We start from the raw sequence: 19,396 nt of genomic DNA, 5'->3' as shown, positions 1-19,396 counted from the left end.
TGTAATACCCCACCCAGTCTAATCCTACTCCCCATACCCTGTAATACCCCACCCAGTCTAATCCCACTCCCCATACCCTGTAATACCCCACCCAGTCTAATCTCACTCCCCATACCCTGTAATACCCCACCCAGTCTAATCTCACTCCCCATACCCTGTGATACCCCACCCAGTCTAATCACACTCCCCATACCCTGCAATACCCCACCCAGTCTAATCCCACTCCCCATACCCTGCAATACCCCACCCAGTCTAATCTCACTCCCCATACCCTGTAATACCCCACCCAGTCAAATCTCACTCCCCATACCCTGTAATAACCCACCCAGTCTAATCCCACTCCCCATACCCAGTGATACCCCACCCAGTCTAATCCCACTCCCCATACCCTGTGATACCCCACCCAGTCTAATCCCACTCCCCATACCCTGTAATACCCCACCCAGTCGGATCTCACTCCCCATACCCTGTAATACCCCACCCAGTCTAATCACACTCCCCATACCCTGTGATACCCCACCCAGTCTAATCCCACTCCCCATACCCTGTAATACCCCACCCAGTCTGATCCCACTCCCCATACCCTGAAATACCCCACCCAGTCTAATCCCACTCCCCATACCCTGTGATACCCCACCCAGTCTAATCTCACTCCCCATACCCTGTGATACCCCACCCAGTCTAATCTCACTCCCCATACCCTGTGATACCCCACCCAGTCTAATCTCACGCCCCATACCCTGTGATACCCCACCCAGTCCAATCCCACTCCCCATTCCCTGTTATACCCCACCCAGTTTAATCTCACTCCCCATACCCTGTAATACCCCACCCAGTCGAATCCCGCTCCCCATAAGCTGTAATACCCCACCCAGTCTAATCTCACTCCCCATACCCTGTAATACCCCACCCAGTCTAATCCCACTCCCCATACCCTGTAATACCCCACCCAGTCTAATCTCACTCCCCATACCCTGTAATACCCCACCCAGTCTAATCTCACTCCCCATACCCTGTAATACCCCACCCAGTCTAATCCCACTCCCCATACCTTGAAATACCCCACCCAGTCTAATCCCACTCCCCATACCCTGTGATACCCCACCCAGTCTAATCCCACTCCCCATACCGTGATACCCCACCCAGTCTAATCTCACTCCCCATACCGTGATACCCCACCCAGTCTAATCTCACGCCCCATACCCTGTGATACCCCACCCAGTCCAATCCCACTCCCCATACCCTGTAATAACCCACCCAGTCTAATCCCACTCCCCATACCCTGTGATACCCCACCCAGTCTAATCCCACTCCCCATACCCTGTGATACCCCACCCAGTCAAATCCCACTCCCCATACCCTGTAATACCCCACCCAGTCTAATCCCACTCCCAATACCCTGTAATACCCCACCCAGCCTAATCCCACTCCCCATACCCTGTAATACCCCACCCAGTCTAATCTCACTCCCCATACCCTGTAATACCCCACCGAGTCTTATCCCACTCCCCATACCCTGTAATACCCCACACAGTCTAATCCCACTCCCCATACCCTGTAATACCCCACCCAGTCTAATCCCACTCCCCATACCCTGTGATAGCCCACCCAGTCTAATCCCACTCCCCATACCCTGTAATACCCCACCCAGTCCAATCCCGCTCCCCACACCCTGTAATACCCCACCCAGTCTAATCCCACTCCCCATACCCTGTAATACCCCACCCAGTCGAATCCCACTCCCCATACCCTGTGATATTCCACCCAGTCTAATCCCACTCCCCATACCCTGTAATACCCCACTGTGGTAAACCACTGTTGTTAGTATTGTTGTTCAGCACTGTTGTTAGTACTGTTGTTCACTGTTAGTACTGTTGTTCACTCTTGCATATTGTTGTACTTGTCTGCGCATGCCTCAGCTGACTCCGCCCCTGGCTCCACCCTCATGGCTGGGTATAAAGGTCGCTGCTCAGAAGCCTCCGGCCCTTTTGGATACCAGGCAACCACAAGAGGCATGCTCTGTTCTTCGGTAATAAAAGCCTGTTTATTACTTTCTCAATCTCCAGTCTTCTGTAGCAATTGATAGTGCATCACCCACCCAGTCTAATCCCACTCTCCATACCGTGATACCCCACCCAGTCTAATCTCACTCCCATACCCTGTAATACCCCACCCAGTCTAATCCCACTCCCCAAACCGTGATACCCCACCCAGTCTAATCCCACTCCCCATACCCTGTAATACCCCACCCAGTCTAATCTCACTCCTCATACCCTGTAATACCCCACCCAGTCTAATCCCACTCCCCATACCCTGTAATACCCCACCCAGTCTAATCCCACTCCCCATACCCTGTGATACCCCACCCAGTCTAATCCCACTCCCCATACCCTGTGATACCCCACCCAGTCTAATCCCACTCCCCATACCCTGTAATACCCCACCCAGTCCAATCCCACTCCCCATACCCTGCAATACCCCACCCAGTCTAATCTCACTCCCCATACCCTGTGATACCCCACCCAGTCTAATCCCACTCCCCATACCCTGTAATACCCCACCCAGTCTAATCCCACTCCCCATACCCTGTAATACCCCACCCAGTCTAATCTCACTCCCCATACCCTGTAATACCCCACCCAGTCTAATCCCACTCCCCATACCGTGATACCCCACCCAGTCGAATCCCACTCCCCATACCCTGTAATACCCCACCCAGTCTAATCTCACTCCCCATACCCTGTAATACCCCACACAGTCTAATCCCACTCCCCATACCCTGTAATACCCCACCCAGTCTAATCCCACTCCCCATACCCTGTAATACCCCACCCAGTCTAATCCCACTTCCCATACCCTGTAATACCCCACCCAGTCTAATCCCACTCCCCATACCCTGCAATACCCCACCCAGTCGAATCCCACTCCCCATACCCTGTAATACCCCACCCAGTCTAATCCCACTCCCCAGACCCTGTAATACCCCACCCAGTCTAATCCCACTCCCCATACCCTGAAATAGCCCACCCAGTCTAATCTCACTCCCCATACCGTGATACCCCACCCAGTCGAACCCCACTCCCCATACCCTGAAATAGCCCACCCAGTCTAATCCCACTCCCCATACCCTGAAATAGCCCACCCAGTCTAATCTCACTCCCCATACCGTGATACCCCACCCAGTCTAATCCTACTTCCCATACCCTGAAATACCCCACCCAGTCTAATCTCACTCCCCATACCCTGTAATACCCCACCCAGTCTAATCCCACTCCCCATACCCTGTCATACCCCACCCAGTCTAATCCCACTCCCCATACCCTGACATACCCCACCCAGTCTAATCCCACTCCCCATACCCTGTAATACCCCACCCAGTCTAATCCCACTCCCCATACCCTGTCATACCCCACCCAGTCTAATCCCACTCCCCATACCCTGTCATACCCCACCCAGTCTAATCCCACTCCCCATACCCTGTCATACCCCACCCAGTCTAATCCCACTCCCCATACCCTGTGATACCCCACCCAGTCTAATCTCACTCCCCATACCCTGTAATACCCCACCCAGTCTAATCTCACTCCCCATACCCTGTAATACCCCACCCAGTCTAATCCCACTCCCCATACCGTGATACCCCACCCAGTCTAATCCCACTCCCCATACCCTGTAATACCCCACCCAGTCTAATCTAACTCCCCATACCCTGTAATACCCCACCCAGTCTAATCCGACTTCCCATACCCTGAAATACCCCACCCAGTCTAATCCTACCTTCCATACCCTGTAATATCCCACCCAGTCTAATCCCACTCCCCATACCCTCGAATACCCCACCCAGTCTAATCCGACTTCCCATATCCTGAAATACCCCACCCAGTCTAATCCTACCTTCCATACCCTGTAATATCCCACCCAGTCTAATCCCACTCCCCATACCCTCTAATACCCCACCCAGTCTAATCCCACTCCCCATACCCTGAAATACCCCACCCAGTCTAATCCCACTCCCCATACCCTGAAATACCCCACCCAGTCTAATCCCACTCCCCATACCCTGAAATACCCCACCCAGTCTAATCCCACTCCCCATACCCTGTAATACCCCACCCAGTCTAATCCCACTCCCCATACCCTGAAATACCCCACCCAGTCTAATCTCACTCCCCATACCCTGTAATACCCCACCCAGTCTAATCCCACTCCCCATACCCTGTAATACCCCACCCAGTCTAATCTCACTCCCCATACCCTGAAATACCCCACCCAGTCTAATCCCACTCCCCATACCCTGAAATACCCCACCTAGTCTAATCTCACTCCCCATACCCTGTAATACCCCACCCAGTCTAATCCCACTCCCCATACCCTGTAATACCCCACCCAGTCTAATCTCACTCCCCATACCGAAATACCCCACCCAGTCTAATCCCACTCCCCATACCCTGTAATACCCCACCCAGTCTAATCTCACTCCCCATACCCTGAAATACCCCACCCAGTCTAATCTCACTCCCCATACCCTGAAATACCCCACCCAGTCGAATCCCACTCCGCATACCCTGTAATACCCCACCCAGTCTAATCCCACTCCCCATACCCTGTAATACCCCACCCAGTCTAATCCCACTCCCCATACCCTGTAATACCCCACCCAGTCTAATCCCACTCCCCATACCCTGTTATACCCCACCTAGTCTATTCCCACTCCCCATACCCTGTAATAGCCCACCCAGTCTAATCCCACTCCCCATAACCTGTAATACCCCACCCAGTCTATTCCCACTCCCCATACCCTGTAATACCCCACCCAGTCTAATCCCACTCCCCATACCCTGTAATACCCCACCCAGTCTAATCCCGCTCCCCATACCCTGTGATACCCCACCCAGTCTAATCCCACTCCCCATACCCTGTGATACCCCACCCAGTCTAATCCCACTCCCCATACCCTGTAATACCCCACCCAGTCTAATCCCACTCCCTGTACCCTGTAATACCCCACCCAGTCTAATCCCACTCCCCATACCCTGTAAGACCCCACCCAGTCTAATCTCACTGCCCATACCCTGTAATACCCCACCCAGTCTAATCCCACTCCCCATACACTGTGATACCCCACCCAGTCTAATCCCACTCCCCATACCCTGTGATACCCCACCCAGTCTAATCCCACTCCCCATACCCTGTAATACCCCACCCAGTCTAATCTCACTCCCCATACCCTGTAATACCCCGCCCAGTCTAATCTCACTCCCCATACCCTGTAATACCCCACCCAGTCTAATCTCACTCCCCATACCCTGTAATACCCCACCCAGTCTAATCCCACTCCCCATACCCTGAAATACCCCACCCAGTCTAATCCCACTCCCCATACCCTGTGATACCCCACCCAGTCTAATCCCACTCCCCATACCCTGTAATACCCCACCCAGTCTAACCCTACTTCCCATACCCTTAAATACCCCACCCAGTCTAATCCCACTCCCCATACCCTGTGATACCCCACCCAGTCTAATCCCACTCCCCATACCCTGTAATACCCCACCCAGTCTAATCTCACTCCCCATACCCTGTCATACCCCACCCAGTCTAATCACACTCCCCATACCCTGTGATACCCCACCCAGTCTAATCCCACTCCCCATACCCTGTAATACCCCACCCAGTCTAATCTCACTCCCCATACCGTCATACCCCACCCAGTCTAATCACACTCCCCATACCCTGTGATACCCCACCCACTCTAATCCCACTCCCCATACCCTCTAATACCCCACCCAGTCTAATCTCACTCCCGATACCCTGTAATACCCCACCCAGTCTAATCTCACTCCCCATACCCTTTAATACCCCACCCAGTCTAATCTCACTCCCCAAACCCTGTAATACCCCACCCAGTCTAATCCCACTTCCCATACCGTGATACCCCACCCAGTCTAATCTCACTCCCCATACCCTGTAATACCCCACCCAGTCTAATCCCACTCCCCATTCCCTGTGATACCCCACCCAGTCTAATCCCACTCCCCATACCGTGATACCCCACCCAGTCTAATCTCACTCCCCATACCCTGTAATACCCCACCCAGTCTAATCCCACTCCCCATACCCTGTGATACCCCACCAAGTCTAACCCCACTCCCCATACCGTGATACCTCACCCAGTCTAATCTCACTCCCCATACCCTGTGATACCTCACCAAGTCTAATCCCACTCCCCATACCCTGTAATACCCCACCCAGTCTAATCCTACTCCCCATACCCTGTAATACCCCACCCAGTCTAATCCCACTCCCCATACCCTGTAATACCCCACCCAGTCTAATCTCACTCCCCATACCCTGTGATACCCCACCCAGTCTGATCCCACTCCCCATACCCCGTAATACCCCACCCAGTCTAATCTCACTCCCCATACCCTGTAATACCCCACCCAGTCTAATCTCACTCCCCATACCCTGTGATACCCCACCCAGTCTAATCACACTCCCCATACCCTGCAATACCCCACCCAGTCTAATCCCACTCCCCATACCCTGCAATACCCCACCCAGTCTAATCTCACTCCCCATACCCTGTAATACCCCACCCAGTCAAATCTCACTCCCCATACCCTGTAATAACCCACCCAGTCTAATCCCACTCCCCATACCCAGTGATACCCCACCCAGTCTAATCCCACTCCCCATACCCTGTGATACCCCACCCAGTCTAATCCCACTCCCCATACCCTGTAATACCCCACCCAGTCGGATCTCACTCCCCATACCCTGTAATACCCCACCCAGTCTAATCACACTCCCCATACCCTGTGATACCCCACCCAGTCTAATCCCACTCCCCATACCCTGTAATACCCCACCCAGTCTAATCCCACTCCCCATACCCTGAAATACCCCACCCAGTCTAATCCCACTCCCCATACCCTGTGATACCCCACCCAGTCTAATCTCACTCCCCATACCCTGTGATACCCCACCCAGTCTAATCTCACTCCCCATACCCTGTGATACCCCACCCAGTCTAATCTCACGCCCCATACCCTGTGATACCCCATCCAGTCCAATCCCACTCCCCATTCCCTGTTATACCCCACCCAGTTTAATCTCACTCCCCATACCCTGTAATACCCCACCCAGTCGAATCCCGCTCCCCATAAGCTGTAATACCCCACCCAGTCTAATCTCACTCCCCATACCCTGTAATACCCCACCCAGTCTAATCCCACTCCCCATACCCTGTAATACCCCACCCAGTCTAATCTCACTCCCCATACCCTGTAATACCCCACCCAGTCTAATCTCACTCCCCATACCCTGTAATACCCCACCCAGTCTAATCCCACTCCCCATACCCTGTGATACCCCACCCAGTCTAATCCCACTCCCCATACCGTGATACCCCACCCAGTCTAATCTCACTCCCCATACCGTGATACCCCACCCAGTCTAATCTCACGCCCCATACCCTGTGATACCCCACCCAGTCCAATCCCACTCCCCATACCCTGTAATAACCCACCCAGTCTAATCCCACTCCCCATACCCTGTGATACCCCACCCAGTCTAATCCCACTCCCCATACCCTGTGATACCCCACCCAGTCAAATCCCACTCCCCATACCCTGTAATACCCCACCCAGTCTAATCCCACTCCCAATACCCTGTAATACCCCACCCAGCCTAATCCCACTCCCCATACCCTGTAATACCCCACCCAGTCTAATCTCACTCCCCATACCCTGTAATACCCCACCGAGTCTTATCCCACTCCCCATACCCTGTAATACCCCACACAGTCTAATCCCACTCCCCATACCCTGTAATACCCCACCCAGTCTAATCCCACTCCCCATACCCTGTGATACCCCACCCAGTCTAATCCCACTCCCCATACCCTGTAATACCCCACCCAGTCCAATCCCGCTCCCCATACCCTGTAATACCCCACCCAGTCTAATCCCACTCCCCATACCCTGTAATACCCCACCCAGTCGAATCCCACTCCCCATACCCTGTGATATTCCACCCAGTCTAATCCCACTCCCCATACCCTGTAATACCCCACTGTGGTAAACCACTGTTGTTAGTATTGTTGTTCAGCACTGTTGTTAGTACTGTTGTTCACTGTTAGTACTGTTGTTCACTCTTGCATATTGTTGTACTTGTCTGCGCATGCCTCAGCTGACTCCGCCCCTGGCTCCACCCTCATGGCTGGGTATAAAGGTCGCTGCTCAGAAGCCTCCGGCCCTTTTGGATACCAGGCAACCACAAGAGGCATGCTCTGTTCTTCGGTAATAAAAGCCTGTTTATTACTTTCTCAATCTCCAGTCTTCTGTAGCAATTGATAGTGCATCACCCACCCAGTCTAATCCCACTCTCCATACCGTGATACCCCACCCAGTCTAATCTCACTCCCATACCCTGTAATACCCCACCCAGTCTAATCCCACTCCCCATACCGTGATACCCCACCCAGTCTAATCCCACTCCCCATACCCTGTAATACCCCACCCAGTCTAATCTCACTCCTCATACCCTGTAATACCCCACCCAGTCTAATCCCACTCCCCATACCCTGTAATACCCCACCCAGTCTAATCCCACTCCCCATACCCTGACATACCCCACCCAGTCTAATCCCACTCCCCATACCCTGAAATACCCAACCCAGTCTCATCTCACTCCCCATACCCTGTGATACCCCACCCAGTCTAACCCCACTCCCCATACCCTGTAATACGCCACCCAGTCTAACCCCACTCCCCATACCCTGAAATACCCCACCCAGTCTAATCTCACTCCCCATACCCTGTGATACCCCACCCAGTCTAATCCTACTTCCCATACCCTGTAATACCCCACCCAGTCTAATCCCACTCCCCATACCCTGTAATACCCCACCCAGTCTAATCCCACTCCCCATACCCTGTAATACCCCACCCAGTCTAATCCCATTCCCCATACCCTGTGATACCCCACCCAGTCTAATCCCACTTCCCATACCCTGTAATACCCCACCCAGTCTAATCCCATTCCCCATACCCTGTGATACCCCACCCAGTCTAATCACACTCCCCATACCCTGTAATACCCCACCCTGTCTAATCTCACTTCCCATACCCTGTGATACCCCACCCAGTCTAATCCCACTCCCCATACCCTGTGATACCCCACCCAGTCTAATCTCACTCCCCATACCCTGTAATACCCCACCCAGTCTAATCCCAATTTTCATACCCTGTAATACCCCAGCCAGTCTAATCGCACTTCCCATACCCTGTGATACCCCACCCAGTCTAATCTCACTCCCCATACCCTGTAATACCCCACCCAGTCTAATCTCACTCCCCATACCCTGTAATACCCCACCCAGTCTAATCCCACTCCCCATACCCTGTAATACCCCACCCAGTCTAATCTCACTCCCCATACCCTGTAATACCCCACCCAGTCTAATCCCACTCCCCATACCCTGTAATACCCCACCCAGTCTAATCCCACTCCCCATACCCTGTAATACCCCACCCAGTCTAATCTCACTCCCCATACCCTGTAATACCCCACCCAGTCTAATCCCACTCCCCATACCCTGTAATACCCCACCCAGTCTAATCCCACTCCCCATACCCTGAAATACCCCACCCAGTCTAATCTCACTCCCCATGCCCTGTAATATGCCACTCAGTATAATCCCACTCTCCTCAGTCCCCATTCCCTTTAATATCCCAGCCAGTCTGATCCCACTCTCCTCCATCACCATTCCCTTTACTATCCCGTGCAGTCTACTCCCAATCTCCTCACTTCCCATACCATGCAATATTCCTCTTTTTCAAGCAACTATCTAATTCCCTTTTAAAAACATTCTCGAGATGTTCAGGTTTATACAGGACACACGGAGAAATTCAGTGGGCTTCCCCCGCCTGTTCAGAGCCCCCTCCCCCTCACTGTTCCATCACCTTCTTTTCAAATTCGGCCACCAAACCAGCCTTGGCAATCACTTTCTGGTAATAGCTCCAGTCAATGGTCGGAGGTTTCTCAGCAAGCGACGTCAACCTGTGGGGAAACAGAAACAGTCAGCAGACCGCAATCAGCAAACAGAGACCCCCACACAGATAACCCTCTTACCCCACCTTTAAAGAGCCACGCTCACCGGTAGGCAATTTATTGCTTTATGCATGAATTTTCTGCTCAAGGTTAGGGATCATCGGCTTGAAACATTAACTGTTTCTCTCCCCACAGATGCTGCCAGACCTACCACATGTTTCCTGTATTTTCTGTTCATATATTGGGGATATTAAGGCTGGGGAATGGTACACTTTCCATTTTGGGCACAGTGTCAGCATTTAGCATTTTCTGTTGTTAGCTCAGATACAGCACGGGTTCGAAAACAGGAAAGCTCTCTCTGCATTATCTCATCAAACACTGCTGTACCTGCCCTGGGAGTGTTTGATGGGGACAGTGTAGAGGGAGCTTTACTCTGTATCTAACCCGTGCTGTACCTGCCCTGGGAGTGTTTGATGGGTCAGTGTAGGGGGAGCTTTACTCTGCATCTAACCCGTGCTGTACCTGCCCTGGGAGTGTTTGATGGGTCAGTGTGGAGGGAGCTTTACTCTGTATCTAACTCGTGCTGTACCTGTCCCAGGAGTGTTTGATGGGTCAGTGTAGAGTGAGCTGTACTCTATATCTAACCCCGTGCTGTACCTGCCCTGGGAGTGTTTGATGGGACAGTGTAGAGGGAGCTTTACTCTGTATCTAACCCGTGCTGTACCTGCCCTGGGAGTGTTTGATGGGAAAGTGTAGAGGGAGCTTTACTCTGTATCTAACCCGTGCTGTACCTGCCCTGGGAGTGTTTGATGGGACGGTGCAGAGGGGGCTTTACTCTGTATCTAACCCGTGCTGTACCTGCCCTGGGAGTGCTTGATGGGACAGTGTAGAGGGAGCTTTACTCTGTATCTAACCCGTGCTGTACCTGCCCTGGGAGTGTTTGAAGCTGACACTGGGTGCCTGAAATGGAAAATGTTGCATCCTCAACTTTGACATCCCAATGAACACAGAAAATATTTGGGGGGAGGGGGAGGGAAAGGACAAAAGAATTCTTGTTGGCAGCTCTTGGAGCAAGGGGACTTGTCTGTTGTGGATTTACATCAGGCCACTGATACGGGGGCACTGACCTGGTAGACAGAGCGTCGCTTCGGGTTTTCAGCGCGTTGAACATGGGTCTCTGGTTGGGTGGGACCCGCTCGCCAAACGCCAACCAGTCGGCGGCTTTCACGGCAGCTCTTCGACTCGCCATCTTCGCAATCTGGAAAAACAGAGAATGTCAAAGATATTGAGACCGGGGAAATCAGGGCAATGGGTCACCGTGTTGCGGATTCCCCCACAATGGCCCATCCAGACACAAGCGCTGCTGTGCTAACACAGCACAATGTACAGCCGCCTTTCAAGGTGACAATGTTTGGATCTTTGACTCTGTTCACTTTCTCTGCCTCTCCCATGTGCTTAGCTGTGAATTGCTCTTCTCTCTCCAACTGCCACACCCCGGAGCTGGCAATATTGGGGAACTGTTGATTCGACCAAGAACAGTAACGCATCAAAATACAGGCAGCTGTGTTCATCTTACATTCCCACTCCTCCCACATTACAACAGCGACTACACTCCAAAAATAGTACCTCATTGGCTGTAAAGCGCTTTGAGACATCTGGTGGTCGTGAAAGGCGCTATATAAATGTTTGTCTCTTTGCAGGGAGCAAGCGGAAGCCAAGTGCAGGCAGCGCAAGGAGCGCACGTCAACCCAAGCACCACACCCACCCGCCCCTTCAACCACCGTCTGCCCCACCTGTGACAGAGACTGTAGGTCCCGCATTGGACTCATCAGTCACCTGAGAACTCATTTTTAATGTGGAAGCAAATCATCCTCGGTTCCCAGGGACTGCCTAAGAAGATATAAATGTAAGTCTTTCTTTAATATTTCTAGTCACTCGCCAATCACAGCCCACCCCTCTAGTACCCTAACATGAAAAGGAAACATTTACAGGGCTGTGGGGAAAGAGCAGGGCAAGGAAACCTCCTGCTGATTACCACCTACCGTCCTCCCTCAGCTGATGAATCAGTACTCCTTCATGTTGAACACCACTTGGAAGAAGCACTGAGAGTAGCAAGGGCACAGAATGTACTCTGGGTGGAGGACTTCAATGTCCGTCACCAAGAGTGGCTCGGTCGGACCACTACTGACCGAGCTGGCCGAGTCCTGAAGGACATAACTGCCAGTCTGGGCCTGCGACAGGTGGTGAGAGAACCAACACGAGGGGAAAAACCTACTTGACCGCGTCCTCGTCAATCTATCGGTCGCAGATGCATCAGTCCATGACAGTATTGGTAGCAGTGACCACCGCACAGTCCTTGTGGAGACGAAGTCCTGTCTTCACACTGAGGACACCCTCCATCATGTTGTGTGGGACTACCAGCGTGCTGAATGGGATAGATTTAGAACAGATCTAGCAGCTCAAAACTGGGCATCCATGAGGCGCTGTGGGCCCATCAGCAGCAGAATTATATTCCACCACAATCTGTAACCTCATGGCCCGGCATATCCCTCACTCTATTACCATCAAGCCAGGTGACCGACGCCGGTTCAATGAGCATGCCAGGAGCAGCACCAGGCATAGCGAAAAATGAGCTGCCAACCTGGTGAAGCTAGAAACAGGACTACATGCATGCTAAACAGCATGTTATAGACAGAGCTAAACAATCCCACAACCAACAGATCAGATCAAAGCTCTGCAGTCCTGCCACATCCAGTCGTGAATGGTGGTGGACAATTGAGCAACTAACGGGAGGAGGAGGCTCAACGATGGCGGAGCCCAGCACGAGTGCAAAAGACAAGGCTGAAGCGTTTGCAACTATCTTCAGCCAGAAGTGCCGAGTGGATGATCCATCTCGGCCTCCTCCTGAGGTCCCCACCATCACAGAAGTCAGTCTTCAGCCAATTCAATTCACTCCGCGTGATAAAGAAACGGCTGAACACATTCGATGCAGCCAAGTCTCTGGGCCCTGACAACATGCCGGCTGTCGTACTGAGGACTTGTGCTCCAGAACTAGCCGCGCCTCTAGCCAAGCTGTTCCAGTACAGCTACCACACTGGCATCACAAGCCACAAGTCACACTTGCCTGGATGGGGGCAGCTCCAACAACACTCAAGAAGCTCGACACCATCCAGGACAAAGCAGCCCGCTTGATTGGCACCCCATCCCCCACCTTAAACATTCACTCCCTCCACCACCGGTGTACCGTGGCTGCAGTGTGTACCATCTACAAGATGCACTGCAGCAACTCGCCAAGGCTTCTTCAGCAGCACCTCCCAAACCCGCGATCTCTTCCACCTAGAAGGACATGGGCAGCATAAGAACATAAGAAATAGGAGCAGGAGGCCATTCGGCCCTTCGCGCCTGCTCCGCCATTCAATGAGATCATGGCTGATCTTCTGCCTCAACTCCATTCACCGGCCCTATCGCCATATCCCTTGATGCCCTTACTAGTCAGAAATCTATCGACTTCTGTTTTGAATATGCTCAATGACTGAGCCTCCACAGCCCTCTGGGGTAGAGAATTCCAAAGATTCCCCACCCTCTGTGTGAAGACGTTTCTTCTCATCTCAGTCCTGAATGGCCGACCCTTTATCCTGAGGCTGTGGCACTGCAGTCGCATGGGGACATCATCACCTGCACGTTCCCCTCCAAGTCACACACCATCCTGACTTGGAAATATATCGCCGATCCTTCATCGTCGCTGGGTCAAAATCCTGGAACTCCCTCCCTAACAGCACTGTGGGAGTACCTTCACCACACGGACTGCAACGGTTCAAGAAGGTGGCTCACCACCACCTTCTCGAGGGCAACTAGGGATGGGCAATAAATGCCAGCCTTGCCAGCGACGCCCACATCCTAAAGGGAAGTGGGGCTAATTGGATAACTCTTCGAAAGAGCCGGCACAGGCTTGATGGGTCGAATGGTGCGATTCTATGAACTGGCCAATCACAGCCCATCCCTCTTGTCCCCTGTCTCTGCTCCCCTACCCTGCCCTGCAGATCGTTGCAAATATTTCTCACTGTTGGAGTAATGAGATTCTCCCTAATATGGCTTTAAGTTTAATATTTTATATATATTTAAATCCTTTGTAGAAGATCCTGGGCTTCCTTTATCCCAACTATAATTTCAGGTTGAGTGTTTGGGCAGATGCATGGTAAATGCAGTATAATGTGGATAAATGCAAGGTTATCCACTTTGGTGGTAAAAACAGGAAGGCAGATTATTATCTGAATGGCAATCGATTGGGAGAAGGGGAAGTGCATCGAGACCTGGGTGTCCTTGTGCACCAGTCGCTGAAGGTAAGCATGCAGGTGCAGCAGGCAGTTAAGAAGGCAAATGGTATGTTGGCCTTCGTAGCGAGAGGGTTCAAGTACAGGAGCAAGGATGTCTTGCTGCAGTTGTACAGGGCCGTACAAAATTCTAACAGGACTAGACAGACTAGATGCAGGAAGGGTGTTCCCGATGGTCGGGGAGCCCAGAACCAGGGGTCACAGTCTAAGGATAAGGGGTAAGCCATTTAGGACAGAGATGAGGAGGAATTTCTTCACCCAGAGAGTGGTGAACCTGTGGAATTCTCTACCACAGAAGGCAGTTGAGGCCAATTCATTAAATATATTCAAGAAGGAGTTGGATATATTTCTTAAGGCTAAAGGGATCAAGGGATATGGGGAGAAAGCAGGGACCGGGTACTGAATTTGGATGATCAGCTATGATCGCATTGAATGGCGGAGCAGGCTCGAGGGGCCGAATGGCCTACTCCTGTTCCTATCTTCTATTTTTCTATGTTTAGGTGAACATAAAAGAACTGAACCGTTAACATTCTTTCTCTCTCCACAGATGCTGCCTGGCCTGCTGAGTATTTCCAACATTCTCTGTTTTTATTATAAAAGATGGCACTAGCTCACTCGCAGCTCACTCCCTCCTCCTCCATCATTTCTCTTTCCCTCTTGCCTCTATCCCCGCTGACCCCAACCACCGCCGCCCCAGCGTCTCCCTTTCCCCCCTCTTTCCCCGCCTGTCCCGCTCCGCCCCCTCGCCTGTCCCGCTCCACCCCCTCGCCTGTCCCGCTCCACCCTCTCTCGCCTGTCCCGCTCCACCCTCTCTCGCCTGTCCCGCTCCACCCTCTCTCGCCTGTCCCGCTCCGCCTCTCTCGCCTGTCCCGCTCCGCCCCCTCGCCTGTCCCGCTCCGCCCCCTCGCCTGTCCCGCTCCACCCTCTCTCGCCTGTCCCGCTCCACCCTCTCTCGCCTGTCCCGCTCCACCCTCTCTCGCCTGTCCCGCTCCACCCTCTCTCGCCTGTCCCGCTTCACCCCCTCTCGCCTGTCCCGCTCCACCCTCTCTCGCCTGTCCCGCTCCACCCTCTCTCGCCTGTCCCGCTTCACCCCCTCTCGCCTGTCCCGCTCCACCCTCTCTCGCCTGTCCCCCTCGACCCTCTCTCGCCTGTCCCGCTCCACCCTCTCTCGCCTGTCCCGCTTCACCCTCTCTCGCCTGTCCCGCTTCACCCTCTCTCGCCTGTCCCGCTTCACCCTCTCTCGCCTGTCCCGCTTCACCCTCTCTCGCCTGTTCCGCTTCACCCTCTCTCGCCTGTCCCGCTTCACCCTCTCGCCTGTCCCGCTTCACCCTCTCTCGCCTGTCCCGCTTCACCCTCTCTCGCCTGTCCCGCTTCACCCTCTCTCGCCTGTCCCGCTTCACCCTCTCTCGCCTGTCCCGCTTCACCCTCTCTCGCCTGTCCCGCTTCACCCTCTCTCGCCTGTCCCGCTTCACCCTCTCTCGCCTGTCCCGCTTCACCCTCTCTCGCCTGTCCCGCTTCACCCTCTCTCGCCTGTCCCGCTTCACCCTCTCTCGCCTGTCCCGCTTCACCCTCTCTCGCCTGTCCCGCTTCACCCTCTCTCGCCTGTCCCGCTCCACCCTCTCTCGCCTGTCCCGCTCCACCCCCTCGACCCTCTCGCCTGTCCCGCTTCACCCTCTCTCGCCTGTCCCGCTTCACCCTCTCTCGCCTGTCCCGCTTCACCCTCTCTCGCCTGTCCCGCTTCACCCTCTCTCGCCTGTCCCGCTTCACCCTCTCTCGCCTGTCCCGCTTCACCCTCTCTCGCCTGTCCCGCTTCACCCTCTCTCGCCTGTCCCGCTTCACCCTCTCTCGCCTGTCCCGCTTCACCCTCTCTCGCCTGTCCCGCTTCACCCTCTCTCGCCTGTCCCGCTTCACCCTCTCTCGCCTGTCCCGCTCCACCCCCTCGACCCTCTCGCCTGTCCCGCTTCACCCTCTCTCGCCTGTCCCGCTTCACCCTCTCTCGCCTGTCCCGCTTCACCCTCTCTCGCCTGTCCCGCTTCACCCTCTCTCGCCTGTCCCGCTTCACCCTCTCTCGCCTGTCCCGCTTCACCCTCTCTCGCCTGTCCCGCTTCACCCTCTCTCGCCTGTCCCGCTTCACCCTCTCTCGCCTGTCCCGCTTCACCCTCTCTCGCCTGTCCCGCTTCACCCTCTCTCGCCTGTCCCGCTTCACCCTCTCTCGCCTGTCCCGCTTCACCCTCTCTCGCCTGTCCCGCTTCACCCTCTCTCGCCTGTCCCGCTTCACCCTCTCTCGCCTGTCCCGCTTCACCCCCTCTCGCCTGTCCCGCTTCACCCTCTCGCCTGTCCCGCTTCACCCCCTCTCACCTGTCCCGCTTCACCCCCTCACCTGTCCCGCTTCACCCTCTCGCCTGTCCCGCTTCACCCTCTCGCCTGTCCCGCTTCACCCTCTCGCCTGTCCCGCTGCACCCCCTCGCCTGTCCCGCTTCACCCTCTCGCCTGTCCCGCTTCACCCTCTCGCCTGTCCCGCTTCACCCTCTCGCCTGTCCCGCTTCACCCTCTCGCCTGTCCCGCTTCACCCTCTCGCCTGTCCCGCTTCACCCCCTCGCCTGTCCCGCTTCACCCCCTCGCCTGTCCCGCTTCACCCTCTCGCCTGTCCCGCTTCACCCTCTCGCCTGTCCCGCTTCACCCTCTCGCCTGTCCCGCTTCACCCCCTCTCGCCTGTCCCGCTTCACCCCCTCACCTGTCCCGCTGCACCCCCTCTCACCTGTCCCGCTTCACCCCCTCTCGCCTGTCCCGCTTCACCCCCTCTCACCTGTCCCGCTTCACCCCCTCTCACCTGTCCCGCTTCACCCCCTCACCTGTCCCGCTTCACCCTCTCGCCTGTCCCGCTTCACCCTCTCGCCTGTCCCGCTTCACCCTCTCACCTGTCCCGCTTCACCCCCTCTCACCTGTCCCGCTGCACCCCCTCTCGCCTGTCCCGCTTCACCCCCTCTCGCCTGTCCCGCTTCACCCCCTCGCCTGTCCCGCTTCACCCTCTCGCCTGTCCCGCTTCACCCTCTCGCCTGTCCCGCTTCACCCTCTCGCCTGTCCCGCTTCACCCCCTCTCACCTGTCCCGCTGCACCCCCTCTCACCTGTCCCGCTTCACCCCCTCTCACCTGTCCCGCTTCACCCCCTCACCTGTCCCGCTTCACCCTCTCGCCTGTCCCGCTTCACCCTCTCACCTGTCCCGCCTCGCCTGTCCCGCTTCACCCTCTCGCCTGTCCCGGTTCACCCCCTCTCACCTGTCCCGGTTCACCCCCTCTCGCCTGTCCCGGTTCACCCCCTCTCGCCTGTCCCGCTTCACCCCCTCTCGCCTGTCCCGCTTCACCCCCTCACCTGTCCCGCTTCACCCCCTCGCCTGTCCCGCTTCACCCTCTCGCCTGTCCCGCTTCACCCTCTCGCCTGTCCCGCTTCACCCTCTCGCCTGTCCCGCTTCACCCTCTCGCCTGTCCCGCTTCACCCTCTCGCCTGTCCCGCTTCACCCTCTCGCCTGTCCCGCTTCACCCTCTCGCCTGTCCCGCTTCACCCTCTCGCCTGTCCCGCTTCACCCCCTCTCGCCTGTCCCGGTTCACCCCCTCTCGCCTGTCCCGGTTCACCCCCTCTCGCCTGTCCCGCTTCACCCCCTCTCGCCTGTCCCGCTTCACCCTCTCTCGCCTGTCCCGCTTCACCCCCTCTCGCCTGTCCCGCTTCACCCCCTCTCGCCTGTCCCGGTTCACCCCCTCTCGCCTGTCCCGCTTCACCCTCTCGCTTGTCCCGCTCCACCCTCTCGCCTGTCCCGCTTCACCCCCTCTCGCCTGTCCCGCTTCACCCTCTCTCGCCTGTCCCGCTTCACCCCCTCACCTGTCCCGCTTCACCCCCTCTCGCCTGTCCCGCTTCACCCCCTCTCGCCTGTCCCGGTTCACCCCCTCTCGCCTGTCCCGCTTCACCCTCTCGCTTGTCCCGCTCCACCCTCTCGCCTGTCCCGCTTCACCCCCTCTCGCCTGTCCCGCTTCACCCTCTCACCTGTCCCGCTTCACCCCCTCACCTGTCCCGCTTCACCCCCTCTCGCCTGTCCCGCTTCACCCCCTCTCGCCTGTCCCGGTTCACCCCCTCTCGCCTGTCCCGCTTCACCCTCTCGCTTGTCCCGCTCCACCCTCTCGCCTGTCCCGCTTCACCCCCTCTCGCCTGTCCCGCTTCACCCTCTCACCTGTCCCGCTTCACCCCCTCACCTGTCCCGCTTCACCCCCTCTCGCCTGTCCCGCTTCACCCTCTCACCTGTCCCGCTTCACCCCCTCTCGCCTGTCCCGCTTCACCCCCTCTCGCCTGTCCCGCGTCACCCCCTCTCGCCTGTCCCGCTTCACCCTCTCGCCTGTCCCGCTTCACCCCCTCTCGCCTGTCCCGCTTCACCCCCTCTCGCCTGTCCCGCTCCACCCTCTCGCCTGTCCCGCTTCACCCTCTCGCCTGTCCCGCTTCACCCCCTCTCGCCTGTCCCGCTTCACCCCCTCTCGCCTGTCCCGCTTCACCCTCTCGCCTGTCCCGCTTCACCCCCTCTCGCCTGTCCCGCTTCACCCCCTCTCGCCTGTCCCGCTCCACCCTCTCGCCTGTCCCGCTTCACCCTCTCCCCTGTCCCGCTCCACCCTCTCGCCTGTCCCGCTTCACCCCCTCTCGCCTGTCCCGCTCCACCCTCTCGCCTGTCCCGCTTCACCCTCTCGCCTGTCCCGCTTCACCCCCTCTCGCCTGTCCCGCTTCACCCTCTCGCCTGTCCCGCTTCACCCCCTCTCGCCTGTCCCGCTCCACCCTCTCGCCTGTCCCGCTTCACCCCCTCTCGCCTGTCCCGCTTCACCCTCTCGCCTGTCCCGCTTCACCCCCTCTCGCCTGTCCCGCTTCACCCCCTCTCACCTGTCCCGCTTCACCCTCTCAGCGACTCCTGAGTCCACCAAGGACGGCAAGATGGCGGCGCGGAAGCGGAAATACGTCATCGATAACCCCGACCCGA

General features: G+C 55.9%; 1 protein-coding gene across 2 annotated transcripts; it reads right to left on the bottom strand.

Annotated features, from left to right (window-relative positions):
• Nucleotides 1–9,932: 9,932 nt before the first annotated feature.
• LOC147102597 (ATP synthase peripheral stalk subunit d, mitochondrial-like) lies at nucleotides 9,933–19,394 on the bottom strand. 2 transcript variants are annotated; one of them, XM_085963241.1, is made up of 4 exons: nucleotides 19,300–19,394; nucleotides 13,319–13,392; nucleotides 11,184–11,314; nucleotides 9,969–10,065 (listed from the first exon to the last, which is right to left on the bottom strand). In XM_085963241.1, exons 1-4 carry the CDS (start codon nucleotides 19,377–19,379, stop codon nucleotides 10,048–10,050), a joined length of 303 nt encoding a protein of 100 aa, XP_085819367.1. In that variant the 5' UTR covers nucleotides 19,380–19,394; the 3' UTR covers nucleotides 9,969–10,047. The 2 variants fall into 2 exon arrangements, with proteins under 2 accessions (XP_085819369.1, XP_085819367.1); XM_085963243.1 differs by lacking the exons at nucleotides 13,319–13,392; nucleotides 19,300–19,394 and adding an exon at nucleotides 13,181–13,240 and having other exon boundaries at nucleotides 9,933–10,065.
• Between the last annotated feature and the right edge of the window lie 2 nt (nucleotides 19,395–19,396).

Source organism: Somniosus microcephalus, chromosome 21 (assembly GCF_052327205.1).
Source record: "Somniosus microcephalus isolate GS21.2 chromosome 21, FLI_Smic_1.0, whole genome shotgun sequence".
Lineage (NCBI taxonomy): Eukaryota > Metazoa > Chordata > Chondrichthyes > Squaliformes > Somniosidae > Somniosus > Somniosus microcephalus.
Note: the sequence above shows the minus strand (reverse complement) of the source record. Positions and strands in the feature narration are given on the sequence as shown.